This window comes from Mercenaria mercenaria, chromosome 4 (genome assembly GCF_021730395.1).
Source record: "Mercenaria mercenaria strain notata chromosome 4, MADL_Memer_1, whole genome shotgun sequence".
Taxonomy (NCBI): Eukaryota; Metazoa; Mollusca; class Bivalvia; order Venerida; family Veneridae; genus Mercenaria; species Mercenaria mercenaria.
In genome coordinates this window covers 21,689,084-21,707,482 of record NC_069364.1, presented here as the reverse complement: position 1 = coordinate 21,707,482, position 18,399 = coordinate 21,689,084, and the positions used below count along the sequence as shown (strand labels likewise).

The window sequence follows — 18,399 nt, the reverse complement described above, 5'->3', positions numbered from 1 at the left end:
TCAAAAACCAAAAAGAGAAAATATACGAATCACATTTTACAGAATGAAGAATTTAATGGGCATCATATTGCTGTTAAGGGCCATTATGTTTACTCTTAAATGAAATTGTACAGAACCTGAACATTTAATGGGCATTAAATCAAATTTACGGGCCATAAATAATCCTGTTAAATTCAAAATATACAGAATTTCACTATTTTTTCAAAGCCATTAACTTTTTTAGCTCCCAAACTAAATTTTTAATGGCATGATTCATGGTCAAAATGGGTGTTTTAGTGGTATTTTAACATGTAACCCATTAATATTGTGAAACCTGTTAAATAAAGTGATGCAAGAATTAATGAGGTTAATTAATGGTTTCTCCTATTTTAATGGGTATTTTACAGGGTTTTAAACCATGTTTAATGGTATGTGCATCCAGTAGTGTTCACATGTGTCTTCAGAAATTCCTGGTTAAAGTTTTGTGTGCAAGTACATACAGCTATTACTAAAAGGCATATAGATTTGAAACTTATTTTTAGCTCACCTGAGCACGAAGTGCTCAAGGTGAGCTTTTGTGATCGCCCTGTGTCCGTCGTCGTCCATCCATTGTCGACAATTTGACTGTTACTACTCTAGAAGTCACAATTTTGGCCTATCTTAATGGAACTTGGCCAGAATGTTTGTTAACACTAGTGGTCACAATTTTGGCCAAATCTAAATGAAACTTTGTCAAGATGTTACCTTCAATAAAATCTTGGACAAAAGATAAGAGGTAAGGGTAGATTTCTTGGAAGCACAGAACACCAAAAACACAGCCACAGAACCATGCATTTGCATAGTAGGCCTAAAACAACAAGAAGCTGTAATGGAAAAATATTTCAGACGGGTTGCTTCAAACATCCAACAAGTACATATTAATTTATGCTAAATATAGATGGAGGAGAAGGAAATGGTAAGGGGCAAAATTGGGCCGTGGGGGAGGGGTGGGGGGGAGGAACTCTTAAGGGGAAAGTTGGACAAGGACGAATATACAAAGGGAATGCCACGTTCATTAACAACAGTCACAGACACTCGTGTACCAAAGATAAACATACAACAACGACTAACTGAATAACATAGAAAAATGAACAAGCAACACATAAGGAAACAGTAGAGCACCATTATAGAATCACAAGCATACAAACGCACCCACAAAAGTAGAAAAAAAAAAACAGTTATGTACCGTCTTAGGATGTCATGCATTTTGGTAAAATTATGTCCCCTTTTGGTTAAAGTTTTGCATGCAAGTTATGGTTAAAGTTTTGCATGCAAGTTACTATCTTCAAAATTAATGCAGATACTGGATTGAAACTCTATAGATATTTTAACATTTAGGGTAACATTTTCCTGCTTCTTGGACAATAAATCAAATAGTCGAGCATTGGCTGGCTTAGGGCAGCTGTTTTTTGTTTAGCTCACCTGAGCCAAAGGCTCATGGTGAGCTATTGTGACCGCTCAATGTCCGGCATGTGTCATCCATCATCCGTTCGTCAACATTTCCTAAAAAAATCTTCTTGAAAACCACTGGGCAGAATTACACTAAACTTCACAGGAATGATCTTTGGGTGACCCTCTTTCAAAATTGTTTAAAGAATTGAATTCATGTAGAACTCTGGTTGCCGTGGCAACCGAAAGGAAAAACTTTAAAAATCTTCTTGTCCAAAACCACAGGGCCTAGGGCTTTGATATCTGGTGTCTAGCATCATCTAGTGGTCCTCTACCAGAATTATTCAAATTATCCCCCTATGGTCAAATATGGCCCCACCCCGGGGGTCACATGGTTTACAAAGACTTATATAGGGAAAACTTTGAAAATCTTTTTGTACAAAACCACATGGCCTAGGGCTTTGATATTTGGTATGTAGCATCATCTAGTAGTCCTCTACCAAGATTGTTCAAATTATCCCCCTAGGGTCAAATATGACCCCTCCCCGGGGGTTACATGGTTTATATAGAGTTATATAGGGAAAACTTTGAAAATCTTCTTGTACAAAACCACATGGCTTAGGGCTTTTATATTTGGTATGTAGCATCATCTAGTGGTCCTCTACCAAGATTGCTCAAATTATCCCCCAAGGGCCAAGTATGGCCCCGCCCCTGGGGTCACAAGTTTTACATAGACTTATACAGGAAAAAAAGTTTAAAAATCTTCTTGTCTGAAACCACAACTCTTAGACCTTTGATATTTGGTTTGTAACATTGTCTTATGGTCCTCAACCAAAATTGTTCAAATTGTACCCCTGGGGTGAAAAGCGGCCCTGCCCTGGGGGTCCCAAGTTCTATATAGACTTATATAGGAGAAAGCTTTAAAAAATCCTCTTGTCTGAAACCATACCACCTAGGCTTTTGATATTTGGTATGATGCATTGTCTAGTAGTCCTCTACCAAAATTGTTCAAATTATGCCTCAGGGATTAAAAGAGGCCCCGCCCTGGGGTCACTTAGCTATTATGTGAGTTTTATAGGAAAAATACTTAAAAAATCATCTGATCCTATTTCCAAGACTATTTAATTATAATTACTTGATGACCCTAAGTAATATGATGTCACTTGATTGTGACCTTGACCTACTGACCTGCTGTCTTGTTTTTAGCTCACCTGTCACAAAGTGACAAGGTGAGCTTTTGTGATCGCGCAGCGTCCGTCGTCCGTCAGTCCGTGCATCCGTCCATCGTAAACTTTTGTTTGTGACCACTCTAGAGGTCACATTTTTCATGGGATCTTTATGAAAGTTGGTCAGAATGTTCATCTTGATGATACCTAGGTCAAGTTTGAAACTGGGTCAACTGCGGTCAAAAACTAGGTGTCAGTAGGTCTAAAAATAGAAAAACCTTGTGACCTCTCTAGAGGCCATACTTTTCAATGGATCTTCATGAAAATTGGTCGGAGTGTTTACCTTGATGATATCTAGGTCAGGTTTGAAACTGGGTCATGTGCGGTCAAAAACTAGGTCAGTAGGTCAAATAATAAAAAAAACCTTGTGACCTCTCTACAGGCCATACTTTTCATGGGATCTTTATGAAAGTTGGTCAGAATGTTCATCTTGATGATACCTAGGTCAAGTTTGAAACTGGGTCAACTGCGGTCAAAAACTAGGTCAGTACGTCTAAAAATAGAAAAACCTTGTGACCTCTCTAGAGGCCATACTTTTGAATGGATCTTCATGAATATTGGTCAGAATGTTTACCTTGATGACATCTAGATCAAGTTCGAAACTGGGTCAACTGTGGTCAAAAACTAGGTCAGTAGGTCTAAAAATAGAAAAACCTTGTGACCTCTCTTAGAGGCCATACTTTTGAATGGATCTTCATGAAAATTGGTCAGAATGTTCACCTTGATGATATCTAGGTCAAGTTCGAAACTGGGTCACATGCCTTCAGAATCTAGGTCAGTAGGTCAAATAATAAAAAAACCTTGTGACCTCTCTAGAGGCCATATTTTTTATGGGATCTGTATGAAAGTTGGTCTGAATGTTCTTCTTGATGATATCTAGGTCAAGTTCGATACTGGGTCAACTGCGATCAAAAACTGTGTCAGTAGGTCTAAAAATACAAAAACCGTTTGACCTCTCTGGAGGCCATATTTTTCAATGGATCTTCATGAAAATTGGTCTGAATGTTCACCTTGATGATATCTAGATAAGTTTGAAACTGGGTCACGTGCAGTCAAAAACTAGGTCAGTAGATATAAAAATAGAAAAACCTTGTGACCTCTCTAGGTGCCATAGTTTTTAAGAGATCTTCATGAAAATTGGTGAGAATGTTCACCTTGATGATATCTAGGTCATGATCAAAACTGGGTCACGTGCCTTTAAAAACTAGGTCATTAGGTCAAATAATAGAAAAACCTTGTGACCTCTAGAGGCCATATTTTTCAATGGATCTTCATGAAAATTGGTCAGAATTTTTATCTTGATGATATCTATGTCAAGTTTAAAACTGGGTCACATGAGCTCAAAAACTAGGTCACTATGTCAAATAACCGAAAAATCGACATCATACTCGGTTCAAAGCTGGGTCATGTGGGGACAGGTGAGCGATTCAGGACCATCATGGTCCTCTTATTTGATTTATGGCCCTTGAATTACTGATTGGATCCACTCGTCCAGACTATCTAATTGGATCCACTCATCTAAGCCATCTAGAGACATTATTTTTTATAGGGGCAATAGTGGAAGACATGCGCTTTTCTCAAAAGCATCTCTAGTTTATGATTTGATTTTTACCAAACTGGCACACAACTTGTATCACCATAAGATCTTGGTTCCTTTCTTGAACTGGCCAGAGTCCATTATGGGTTCCAGAGTTATGCCCCTGAAAGGGCCAGAATTAGCTATTTTGACCTTGTCTGCACAATAGCAGCTTCATTTATGATTTGAATTTAATCAAACTTGCATAAAACTTGTGTCACCATAAGATCTCTTTTCCTTTCTTGAATCGGCCAGATCCCATAATGGGTTCTAGAGTTACAGCCCCTGAAAGGGCCAAAATTAGCTATTTTGACCTTGTCTGCACAATAGCAGCTTCATTTATGATTTGATTTTAACCAAACTTGCACACAACTTGTATCACAACAAGATCTTGCTTCCTTTCTTGAACTGGCCAGATTCCATCATGGGTTCCAGAGTTATGGCCCGTTAAAGGTCCAAAATTGGCTATTTTGGCTTTTGCAGCCATATAGAGACTTCATTTATGGTTTTATTTGATACAAACTTCCAAAATATCTTCAACAACAATAAATCTTGGATTCCATGACAAATCAGATCCAATCGTAGGTTCCAGAGTAAAATATATCTGATTACCTCCCCTGATTGTAATCAAAATTGATTTATATCAGTAAGTACTTAAAGGACTTATTTGAAATTTCATTATTGTTATTAGTTGCCAGTTGGACTGAGACAATCAGGGTAGATAACCAGAGCTCCAGATAAGCTGCGTATTTACGCAATTAAAATTGCAGGAAACCCAGTTGAATTCATACAGTGTGCGTAATGAAACGCAAGTAAAATTCCTAATACCCAATTCATAAAAAATAGCTTGCGTATCGCATTTTCCTTATTAGCTCACCTGTCACATAGTGACAAGGTGAGCTTTTGTGATCACCCGTCGTCAGTCCGTCCATGCGTCAACAATTCCGTGTCTGCACGATAGTGGTTTCGTTTATGATTTTATTTTAACCAAACTTGCACACAACTTGTATCACCATAAGATCACGGTTCCTTTCTTGAACTGGCCAGATCCCATTATGGGTTCCAGAGTTATGGCCCCTGAAAGGGCCAAAATTAGCTATTTTGACCTTGTCTGCACAATAGCAGCTTTATTTATGATTTGATTTTTACCAAACTGGCACACAACTTGTATCACCGTAAGATCTTGGTTCCTTCCTTGAACTGGCCAGATTCCTTTATGTGTTCCAGAGTTATGGCCCCTGAAAAGGCCAGAATTAGCTATTTTGACCTTGTCTGCACAATAGCAGCTTCATTTATGATTTTATTTTAACCAAACTTGCACACAACTTGTATCACCATAAGATCTTGGTTCCTTTCTTGAACTGGCGAGATTCCGTTATGGGTTCCAGAGTGATGGCCCCTGAAAGGGCCAGAATTAGCTGTTTTGACCTTGTCTGCACAATAGCAGCTTCATTTATGATTTGAATTTAATCAAACTTGCACAAAACTTGTGTCACCATAAGATCTCGGTTCCTTTCTTGAACCGGCCAGATCCCTTAATGGGTTCCAGAGTTATGGCCCCTGAATGGGCCAAAATTAGCTATTTTGACTTTGTCTGCACAATAGCAGCTTCATTTATAATTTGATTTTAACCAAAGTTGCACACAACTTGTATCACCACAAGATCTTGCTTCCTTTCTTCAACTGGCCAGATTCCATCATGGGTTCCAGAGTTATGGCCCCTTAAAGGTCCAAAATTGGCTATTTTGGCATTTGCAGCCATATAGAGACTTCATTTATGGTTTTATTTTATACAGTCTTCCAAAATATCTTCAACAACAATAAATCCTGGATTCCATGACAAATCAGATCCAATCGTAGGTTCCAGAGTTATTTTATATCTGATTACCTCTCCTGATTGTAATCGAAATGGATTTATATCAGTAAGTACTTAAAGGACTTATTTGAAATTTCATTATTGTTATTAGTTGGACTGAGGCAATCAGGGTAGATAACTGTGAACTGATTTTATGTCAAATTACCTCCCTTTATTTCAAATTAAAATGGGTATATCTCCGTAACTCATGAAGATACTGATCTGAAATTTCATTTATGTCAACAGATTTATTTGGCAGATCCTTCTTTTGTTCACTTACAATATTTTTGGTTTTTAGCTCACATGTCACAAAGTGACAGTGTGAGCTTTTGTGATCGTGCAGCGTCCGTCGTCCGTCCGTCCGTCCGTCCGTCCGTGCGTCCGTCCGTGCGTAAACTTTTGCTTGTGACCTCTCTAGAGGTCACATTTTTCATGGGATCTTGATGAAAGTTGGTCAGAATGTTCATCTTAATGATATCTAGGTCAAGTTCGAAACTGGGTCACGTGCTGTCAAAAACTAGGTCAGTAGGTCTAAAAATAGAAAAACCTTGTGACCTCTCTAGAGGCCATATTTTTCACAAGATCTTCATGAAAATTGGTCAGAATGTTAACCTTGATGATATCTAGGTCAAGTTCGAAACTGGGTCACGTGCCATCAAAAACTAGGTCAGTAGGTCAAATAATAGAAAAACCTTGTGACCTCTCTAGAGGCCATATTTTTCATGGGATCTGTATGAAAGTTGGTCTGAATGTTCATCTTGATGATATCTAGGTCAAGTTCGAAACTGGGTCAGCTGCGGTCAAAAACTAGGTCATTAGGTCTAAAAATAGAAAAACCTTGTGACCTCTCTAGAGGTCATACTTTTGAATGGATCTTCATGAAAATTGGTCAGAATGTTCACCTTGATGATATCTAGGTCAGGTTCGAAACTGGGTCATGTGCCTTCAATAACTAGGTCAGTAGGTCAAATAATAAAAAAACCTTGTGACCTTTCTGGAGGCCATATTTTTCATGGGATCTGTATGAAGGTTGGTCTGAATGTTCATTTTGATGATATCTAGGCCAAGTTTGAAACTGGGTCAACTGTGTTCAAAAACTAGGTCAGTAGGTCTAAAAATAGAAAAACCTTGTGACCTCTCTAGAGGCCATATTTTTCACAAGATCTTCATGAAAATTAGTCTGAATGTTCACCTTGATGATATCTAGGTCAAGTTTGAAACTGGGTCATGTGCCTTCAAAAACTAGGTCAGTAGGTCAAATAATAGAAAAACCTTGTGACCTTTCTAGAGGCCATATTTTTCATGGGATCTGTATGAAAGATGGTCTGATTGTTCATCTTGATGATATCTAGGTCAAGTTTGAAACTGGGTCAGCTGCGGTCAAAAACTAGGTCATTAGGTCTAAAAATAGAAAAACCTTGTGACCTCTCTAGAGGCCATACTTTTGAATGGATCTTCATGAAAATTGGTCAGAATGTTCAACTTGATGATATCTAGATCAAGTTTGAAACTGGGTCATGTGCTGTCAATAACTAGGTCAGTAGGTCAAATAATGAAAAAACCTTGTGACCTCTCTGGAGGCCATATTTTTCATGGGATCTGTATGAAGGTTGGTCTGAATGTTCATCTTTATGATATCTAGGTCAGGTTCAAAACTGGGTCACATGAGCTCAAAAACTAGGTCACTGTGTCAAATAATAGAAAAAAAACGACGTCATACTCAGTTCAAAACTGGGTCATGTTGGGACAGGTGAGCGATTCAGGACCATCATGGTCCTCTTGTTAATTACTTCCTTTTTACGTTGCTATAAATAGCTTATTTTTAGTAACTTTTTTATTATTGGCCGTAGGGAAAAACCGAGACCACTTTTCTGTAGTACAACATGGATGGTACCTCCAATTTTTAGGTGTATTTTGACATATCTATACCTTGTAAGATTTTTTTTTTTCTTTTTGGTTAAATTTTTTGCTTTGTTGTTCCTGTCCTTTGGACTTAGATGTTTTTCTGAAGACCTTCTTGTCCTCAAGTGCAATGATAACAGGTGAGCGATATAGGGCCATCATGGCCCTCTTGTTTAAGATACAGCCTTGAAATATTGATGACTTACACAGTTTTGCACACAAATCATGAAACTGAATTTTATTGACCATGAATATGACCTACTGACTTTCTTAATATTTTATCATCAGTTTGACATTTGAAACATGCAGCTCATGTCACCACCACCGGGCACACACAACTTGCTCCCCCTCCTCTCCAACCTCCTCACATGCCCCACCAAAAAAATCTTTAAATATGCTTTTCCTTTAAAATTTTGCTTTCCTCCTCTGGTACAACCATTAGGGTGTTTATTGCCCCCGCTTGGCAGAGCTTATTTTCATTGGTGGGCAAATGTCCTGGAGGTAAATATCCGTATCCCATTTCCCTTTACCAGAATTGCAAGAATTGTAAACAAACTTGTTTTGAAGTTGGAAAATCATCTGTATGAAATATTTCAAATCTCTTTCTAAATGTCCTTTGCAAAACACTGTACCGTATTTACCCTAAGTCTTGGGACAGCATAAAATAATTATTTTTTTCACTGTCCCAAGACTTATTTCCCGAAAAATAATTATTTTGAAAAGTGTCCCAAAAATATGGACACAATTCTCGGTCACCGGGTAACATCCCCCACCCACCCGTGTTGAAAGCGAAAAAATAAACGTTTAACGATTATCGGTAATTATTCTTTTGATAAACAAAGTAATTGGCCTTGTTTTCATCATCAATTAACACCCCCTCAAAGAGCTAAAAGTGTGTCGGTATCATGACATTAGAAGTGGAGATCAAAGCGGTATAGTTTCCCCGAGATTTTCATGGCATTACGTCATGTTTTCGCGCCAAGTTGTACATCACTGTTTGATCGTTTGCCTCGGTTCTTTAAAGAGCTGAGAAGTAGATCTAGTGTTGTGAAAATCAATGAAAAAAGCTTCTTTTTAATTTGTTAAAGTGAATGTGCAATATCCCGTATAAACTGACAGGTAAACGTGTCAAACTATAATAGCGGATATCTTACCTCTGTGACCCATTTGCCCTCAAGGAAATTTCAAAACGGTTTGAGAAGAATATCTTATTATAAAGTGTCCGTGTCAAAAAATATATGTACATGCACAAAGATTCATTCAAAACTTATTAAAAAAACGCAACAACATCATTGTTTTTTTTTTTTAAACCGCGTCCCGATTTTCTATTTACGTTCACAGAAATCTGTTTGCCAAAAATCGTTTTACTTCATATTTTTAAATTGCTGCCGCTTTTTCATTATTTAAGATTTTTCTATTCTGTTTTTTGCACTTTCTGGTCAAAAGTCTGAATTTTATGTCTATAGTTTGCATCATTTATTTACTTTTAGAAAGAAATAAGTATTTAGGATCGCGCTGTTTGAAATTTTGCAAGTAATTTTATGAAAATTCGACCGTTTTTATAGAATTTTGCCTACATTTCTGTCGATACCTTTTTAAAATCGTTATAGAATTCAAATTATATTACTTCTCAATCTGTGTTGAAAATCTGAAGCGATAAAATCAAAAAATGAATGTGTGACGCGCGTTTTTAGCTCGACTATTCGAAGAATAGTCTAGCTATTCTACTCACCCTGGCATCGGCGTCGGCGTCGGCGTCGGCGTCACACCTTGGTTAAGTTTTTGCATGCAAGTACATACAGCTATCATTTAAAGGCATATAGCTTTGAAACTTATTTATTCTTTTTCTAGGTCAATTACCAACCTCACTGGGTCAAGTTCCATAACTCTAACATGTATTTTGAGCAAATTATGCCCCCTTTTGGACTTAGAAAATTCTGGTTAAAGTTTAACATGCAAGTTACTATCTCCAAAACTAATGCAGATATTGAATTGAAACTTCACATGTGTCTTCGGGGTTATAAAACTAGTTGATAGCACCAAGTCCCATAACTCTGACCTTCATTTTGGCCAAATTATGCCCCCTTTTGGACTTAGAAAATTCTGGTTAAAGTTTTGCGTGCAAGTACATACAGCTATTACTAAAAGGCATATAGATTTGAAACTTATTTTTTCTTTTTCTAGATCAATTACCTACTTCACTGGGTCAAGTCCAATAACTCTGACATGTATTTTGGCCAAATTATGCCCCCTTTTGGACTCAGAAAATCCTGGTTAAAGTTTTACATGCTAGTAACTCTCTCCAAAACTACTAAGATATTAAATTGAAACTTCACATGTGTCTTCTGGGTTATAAAACTAGTTGATAGCACCAAGTCCCATAACTCTGACATGTATTTTGGGCAAATTATGCCCCCTTTTGGACTTAAAAAATCCTGGTTAAAGTTTTGCGTGCAAGTACATACAGCTATTACCAAAAGGCATATAGCTTTGAAACTTATTTATTCTTTTTCTAGGTCAATTACCAACCTCACTGGGTCAAGTTCCATAACTCTTAACATGTATTTTGAGCAAATTATGCCCCCTTTTGGACTTAGAAAATTCTGGTTAAAGTTTTACATGCAAGTTACTATCCCCAAAACTAATGCAAATATTGAATTGAAACTTAACATGTGTCTTCTGGGTTATAAAACTAGTTGATAGCACCAAGTCCCATAACTCTGACATGTATTTTGGTCAAATTATGTCCCCTTTCGAACTTAAAACTCTTTTGATATTTAACATTTTGGGTAATAATTTCCTGCTTCTGTGACAATATTTTGAATAGTCGAGCTTGGCTGTCTTACGGACAGCTCTTGTTTGTATACGTGTCAATAAACAAAAGTAACGGCGTTGTAAGTTAGACATTACGATAGGTCGCACATGCTCGTGGAATGGAAAATTACCGGCATGGCGTTTTGATAGCTGTACGATTCGCGGGTAAATTCCAGTCAGTGGTAAATAAAAATAACTAACTAACGGAAAATGGACTTCCTGGCTGCAGTAAAAAAATATACAACACTTAACTGGTATGGTAAAAAAACACTTTACTGTCAAAAGAATATCAAGTAAAAACACGACACGAAAATGTTAAAAAAAAAAATAGTCTTTGGTTCTTATAATTATTTGACATTTTGATCGATACAACACCATACAATGTATAATAACGGTATTTGACTTACATCTTGAATCAGTAACAACCATAGTCCCAACACTTAGGGACGAAAAATATGCTGAGAAAATACTTGTCCGAAAAATTAGGGACAAGAAAAATAATTATTTTTCCAGATTTTAAGGGTGTCCCAAGATTTAGGGTGTCCCAAGACTTAGATAAAATACGGTATTAGTATATTAATATTAGATTTTTGATATTTTTTCTTCAAAATACTATTAAATCTATATGAAAATAATTTCATTTAAAGGGAATTCCTATAGTTTTTTATGCGCATCTTTCTGCGCAGCCGACACTTTCTATGGAAAACTGAACTGAAGTCAACATTTGTTGAAACATGTTACAGACAATCTTAAATATGAGGAATTTTGAATGAAATGACATTTTTGATAAGTTATATCAGTAATCAAATGTTGATACTGGTTTATGTTGTATTGACAAGTATCATGCCTGACAGGTATCTTGCTATTTTGTGGTTGTGTTTTCACATCGCATTTTAGTACAAAGACAGTGTTGTTCATATAATGTAAGATAATTGACTTAGTACTGATAAGACAATATCACCTTTCAGATTATTTAGTATTCAATTATAGAAAGAATTACGAATTTTTAAAACGTTTTTTTAACTTTTAGCAGACATACATGTAATCAATTTGGCCAGGTTCGCGCCATTTCCGTCCGAACAGGTGTTGTATTCTAGCGGTCTTAACATAAAATTTTGCCTGGTGACCCATACATTTTTAGCCATTTTTATGCTCACAATACAATTATCTATACACAAGAAGAAAAAGAAAAAATTCTATGAAAGAGTTTTTTCAAAATTAAAAAAAATATTCTTCACTATGGGTATTTTTCATTGAAAAAAGTTCACAAAAGTAAATACAGTCAATATTGTGGGTGCGACCACGTGTCCTCAACGACCGTTTGTCTTTAACGACCACTTTGAATTCCCCCCGAACAATTTTACTATTAAAATATTTGTGCTAAACGACTTTTGTCTAACGCGACCAGCGACCGCTGATTTTCGGCAAAATTGACTGACCTTTTTTGGTTAAGCGACCGCTAAAATTTAACTATGTCCATATTAAATCATGTGTTTACATCAAACACTGCCGCCGATTAATTATGAGAACGTGTTGACACTTAATTCTCGATTGCAAAAGGTGAGAAATGTAAGTAACATCTGATGGGAACCCGTAATCACTGTATAATTATTAGCGAGAGACCGATATGACCAATCAAATTCGTCGTTGTTTTTAAGATCCGCCCATTTTTTCCAATAATAACTTGACCTTGATAAATAAGGAAAACCGCATATCGTGTTATACATGGGCAATCGTGTTATACATGGGCCTTATACATGTATTGTAAGATATCCTATGTGTAATTGATTGATTTTGAATATGTCTAAACGGAAAGTGTTAACGTTGGATGGATGATAGAGCTCGTGTGTTGGAATTAAGTAAGAACAAAAGTGCTCGTAAATTGACTGAAGAAATGGGCGTAGGAAAAACCCAGATCCAAAACATTCTGAAACGGAAAGCAGAAGTGTTGGAGGATATTGAAAACAATGTTTCAGGTGATCGTAAACGTGCGAGGAGAGTAACTGTTCACGAAGATGTAAACAATTTGGTATATGAGTGGTTTAAGGACGTGACTGCTAGGAGAATGCCCGTGTCTGGGCCTATCTTGTGCACTCAAGCTCTTTAAGTTCGCGAGTGATCTTGGGGACATTAACTTTAAGGCATCGACGGGATGGCTTACTTCGTTCTTGAAATGTAATAACATTGTGTGAAAATCAGCTGATTTTATCGAAGTAAAACACACACTTTATTACACTTTAAAGTTCTATTGATGTATGTAAATAGTTCATGCATAGGTTAACCTTTATTCTGAAACATAAAATGAAGAGAATTTCAAACTATTAAATTGATATGAATAACATATATTTTATCTGCATCCTTACCCGATGTGTCTCTTACATACACCACGTGAAAACCACATGAAAACTTAAGTCCAATATATTATGGCCATTTTCTGTACTTTGTCCTGAGGGACCGTTGTCTTAAGAGACCACTTTTTGCCTGTCCCTTAGGTGGTCTCTTAACACAAGATTGACTGTATGAAACAGTATTTTTTTTCATTTGTACCCATTATTGTAAGGATAGAGTATTACAAATATGACTATGATATCAAATAAGTATATAATAAAATCTGTAAAAAGAAAAAACCGTATTGTGCTGCCTGGATGTATATTTTGGTTGGTATTTATAAAAAAGCAGAAAATTATGAAAATGTTGAAAAATCGCTGGCAGTTTCAGCAACAGTGTGTGTGTTCAAAACAATTTTTCACAAAAACAAGCCTGGTGACCTATTGTTTTTATTTGTTCATTGTTTTCAGCACAACTTTTCCTATCATATATGTGAATTTGAAAAAATTCTATGAAAGGAAAAAAACTATAGGAATTCTCTTTAAGTAAAAATAAACTGTTATTATCTAATAAGTAACAGCGATCATAGGTTTTCAGCTTAGACAATTAGCATGGAGAGTAGTTCCCCTTTATCGGAATGGCGAAAATCATAAACAAACTTGTTTCGAAGCTGGAAAATTGTCTACACCTGTGTTTTATACACACCCACGATTCGTGTGGTGGGGGGGGGGGGGGGGGAGTCCTTTGGGTAATAAAACTGCACATTATACAGGGGTTTCTATGATAAAATCTGAATTACATTAACCAGGCTGGTTAAGTTGCCCAATGACTGTAACTGTTGACAGGTGCAGTTTCCTACACATTGCTAATTGCAAGCTACAGATTTCCAGTGGTTATGTAGAATACTTGAAATGACCTTCTTTTATAAGGCCTTCTGTAGAAAAATAAAAGACATAAAATGTACTTTTAATGCCCCCAAATTTGGGTACATGTATATTAAAATCGCACTTTACGTGCATGCATCCACTGGTGTGTGCATCTGTCCATGTGTGCAGGGTTTTCCCTAGAAAAATTTATTTTGGGGGACATGTTTGGATTTGCTTGAATACTTTGATACTCTTTTGGGCTTTTAATAGTTTAAATTGATTGAAATTAACTTTTAATTAATTTGGAAAATTGTTTTTTGGGGAAAACTCATGCCCCCCTTTGCTAAGAAAATGGGGACATGGACCTCGAAAAGTGGTAAATTTACCACCTTTTTGGGGGGCTAGGGAAAACCCTGTGTGTGTGTGTGTATACGTGTGAATTCTTGTCAGGGCTGAAAGTCTGTTTGTGTCCAGTTAATATCGAATGAATTTTTATCTGGATTATGTAGGGTCAAAAACTTGGTCACCGGCAGGTGAGATCAAAGAATAAGCTTGTTTACACTCAAGAGGCTACGTTTTTTGGTCCAATCTTAATGAAAATTGGTCAGAATATTTGTCTCCATGATATCACTAGGTCAATCATGTTTACACTGTTATTATATGTTTCTCATGCAGGTGAGCGACTAAGGGCCAACCCTCTTGGGTTTTTTTTTAACAAGATGATTATACCTAAACTATTCTGGCATATTTGGCACAGACAATTGAAACACTCTTGGGCATGCTTCGTGGGGAGGGGGGGAGTGGGGTGGGGGTGACATTTGTCACTGATAGTGACAGCTCTTGTTTCTTACTTTGTGACATGTAAACTGTAATGTATGCTGGTTTCATGACCCAGACTTTCTCTGTCCGGCTTGGATCAAGGCCAACTGATCTTAATCCTTATCATACTGGACCCGATTGATTCTACCTTTGCGACCAGTGTAGATCATGATCAACCTGCACATCCATGCAGTCTGATCAAGATCTGCACTATTCGCCATTCAGTTGATATCATTTTGGTAAATGTCCCTTTTAACAGTTAATGGTACTGTTCAAATTGAAACATGAACAAGTTCATTACTGTGAAATCATTTATATTTGTGAGGGACTTATTTTCATGGATTTCATGGTTTAGTCAATCCACGAAATTTAATCCCAACGAACAAGTAAAATTCCCATTCATTTTATGTTCATAAGTTGAAATAATCCACAAATTCATATTCCCACGAAATTGCCGTTTTGACCAAAACCACAAAATTTAATGCCCACGAAATTAAATGATTTTACAGTATAGAAATTTTGCAGGGTAAGGGTTAAGATGAGGTGATCTTGTAGAGATTTACCCTAAGCCTTCTTTACGCAAGGGAAACAATCTAATTATATAGTGAAATTGTTTTAGTGAACACATTTCTTAATCCTAATCCTGCCCATGTTATATCAGTGCAAAGGAAAAGTAACCTATCTATGATAAATGCCATGTATTATTACACAGTTATGCATCTAACAGTCTTGAAATTGTTTTCTTCGATTTTCTCATATTTCTAGATATTTTAACATACTTTGAAGCATATGTATGGGTAGTTGAAATTGTTCTCTTTCCAGCAGGAGCCTTTTCACCATATTTCACCTTGTGAAATTCTGTGGGTTTTGCCTTTTTTAAAAAAAATAGTCTGTTTGTTGACAGATTTCACCACAAAAAATGTCCTACTTTCCCCACGGCAATCAATTATTTGATCTTTACATAGTTTTGTAATCAGGTTGCTAATCCATGTGGCAAATATGCATGCTTTTTTCATGGTTAGAGGTAAAGCGGGTAGTTTGGATGAGGTACTAGGTCAATTGTCACCTAAGCCTATCATAAAGTCTTTGTGGAGTTGTCTCCATTTTTTCCAAATATTTCATCCAGGGTCATTTTTTTTCAGCTCAAATAACTCTTTTTTTTCAGGAAATGATATTTTAATAATTTTTTCAGTCCTTGTATTCTGATGCAGTTAACTTCACATACATATATAATATAGATAGCTCCTACTTGAAGTTTGTATTTTCAGTTACAATGCCTAGATCTTGATGTCCAGTTGTGTTTTCACCCCTAGGTCGAGCCCAGTACTGGCATCTGCTACCTAAGCAAGTTCAGCTCACAGACTAGGGTTAAATGTAGTAATGGTCTACTGGTTGTACCTTCCTCCCAGAAGAGCTGAACTCAACTAACTGATTCCCGGCTTGTAATTGTTGTTTAGAATGAGCAGAGCAAGAGCAGTTTTACATATTTCCAGGTCTAAGACTAATTTCTCAGTGACTGTTAGTTTATATGGTAGGGAAAATTTTTTATAACAATTTCTGTAAAACTTGAGGATTATAGATGTATATATGTAACGTAACATTGTATGTACATGATCCTTTACCGCCTTTGTAGCCTAGTGATAAGAGTGCCCGCTCATATCAAAGACTTGAAAAAAAATGGAAGTTGTAGCTGATGCTCAGCGATATGAGGATAGTGCTACAGGGCACTAGACAACTTTTGGGGACAGGTACCCATACCCTCAGGAAGGGGAATTTTTTGACATTTTAAGACGAAAAGGGGAAGTTTAAGCCATGTATATGTAACTACTTTTCACACTTACTGTTTTCAATCATTTCTAACTGATGTGACTATATTGCAATAGTAATCTTCCTTACAGGCACTATATAATATTAAAAGAAAGAGTTAATATCAATTTGTGTCAAACAACCAATCGTCAGGGGAATTTTCTTCTGAGAAAGGGGAATAGAACATATTATTTTAGGAGGGGAATGGTACCCATATTCAGCCCCAAAAATGGACAAACGAGTGCCCTGTGCTAGGACTGGTGAGCCGGGTGTCAGTATGTTTCTTGGTTAGGTGTCATGTAATGTGCCGCTATCGTGTGATATTCCAGTGTGGCAGCACTATAAAGTTGGACATTGTGCTCACTGCTACAAGTAGATATTGTTGATTATAATTATATGACTGAAAATTTGAATTTTTGAAGAAAGATGCTAAAGGGAAGCAGTGGTCTGGGGTCACGATCAAGACTTCTGATATGACACCAGTACTGGTTTTTTCCAGGAAGTGGACTCTGTAGAGGTTCAAATACGCTTGAAGCTTTCATCACAATCAAGCTATAAATAAATTAGTATAAACTAAACCAAAACACACAGCACACATACATGACCATTGAAAAAATATCATAGTACTGTCACCTTCCATTTTGTGATTTTGTGTTGTACGGCAATTTCCTCAACTTTACAAATAAGTTGGAAGTGTGTGTGTGCCTACATATATTTAAAACAACATTGTTTATTTCTCCATTTCAGGGTTGTTTTGCTTTCAAAGGAAAGAAGAAAAAGGCTAAAATTGGTAAGTTTATTTAAAGTCGAGTCCTTAAATTTTGTGTATGAGCATGCCCACAAATATATGATGACCTACTAATAATTTAGGAAAACAGTTGACCAGATAGGTATGAAAATGTTTATCATTATGTCTCCCATATGTTCATGTAGTTGATTTAGTGCTGTGTATCTGTATACATGTCAAAGTTTGCCAACACCACCAGGTGGATTTACACCAAACTACCCAAGAGTAATCATTGCCAAGCCTAGTTTTTGGTGGCTGCTGCCACCAGTGTTAAAAAGAATACTCTGTTTGAGAAATCTTGTCAGTTGTTAAGACCATCCTAACAACCAAAAATAGTTCCAGGCTTTCCAGGGAAATAATTATCTACACAATGTGCAGAATATGCAATGCTACAATATATGCCTTAATACCACTTTTAATGTAAATTCGGCAACTAAAATCAATACAAACTGAAGTCAACGTTTTAATTAAAACAACCACGTGTATGAATACAAATACGCAAAATCACGTGAATAAACGTTGACCTCATGTCACCTGAACTGAGCGATTATATTGATTAGCTATTGCATAGTACTGGCCGAGGTCACGTAGCTTATAACGTAGAAAAAGTTGAAACCTAGCCGGGAATCCAGACTGACAATTCAAACATGTTTCCTAACCGCATTGTCACATGTATAACTCCCGAAATATAAGACTGTATTTGATAAAGAACGATGACTTCTAATAGCAACGTTACAATAATCTACAGATTATATACATCTACAGATAATCCATGGCTAAAAATAGAAACGGAATTTCAACAGAAAAGTTTCCGAACATTTCCGGTCCATAGACAATACCAGTTTGTACCTACCATAGCTTTTCCAGCAAGTTGTAACAATTTTCAAGTATGTTAGAATAAACTTAAATGTTCGTCAATCATAGCTATCAAAATATAAGATATTATGTTAATGCAACCCTAGTGATCTAAGAATGTTACCGAATTTTAGACAGTATTGTCTCGTTGTCGTTTC

At 36.5% G+C, this 18,399-nt stretch overlaps 1 protein-coding gene across 1 annotated transcript in view; it reads left to right on the top strand.

The window, feature by feature from the left end:
• The window catches only part of LOC123551158 (origin recognition complex subunit 3-like), a 106,871-nt gene that overhangs the window by 8,491 nt on the left and 79,981 nt on the right, over nt 1–18,399 (top strand). The window contains exon 2 of the mRNA XM_045339880.2: nt 17,347–17,389. Within this exon, the coding sequence (XP_045195815.2) occupies nt 17,347–17,389 (43 nt within the window). The remainder of the gene's footprint in view (nt 1–17,346; nt 17,390–18,399) is intronic.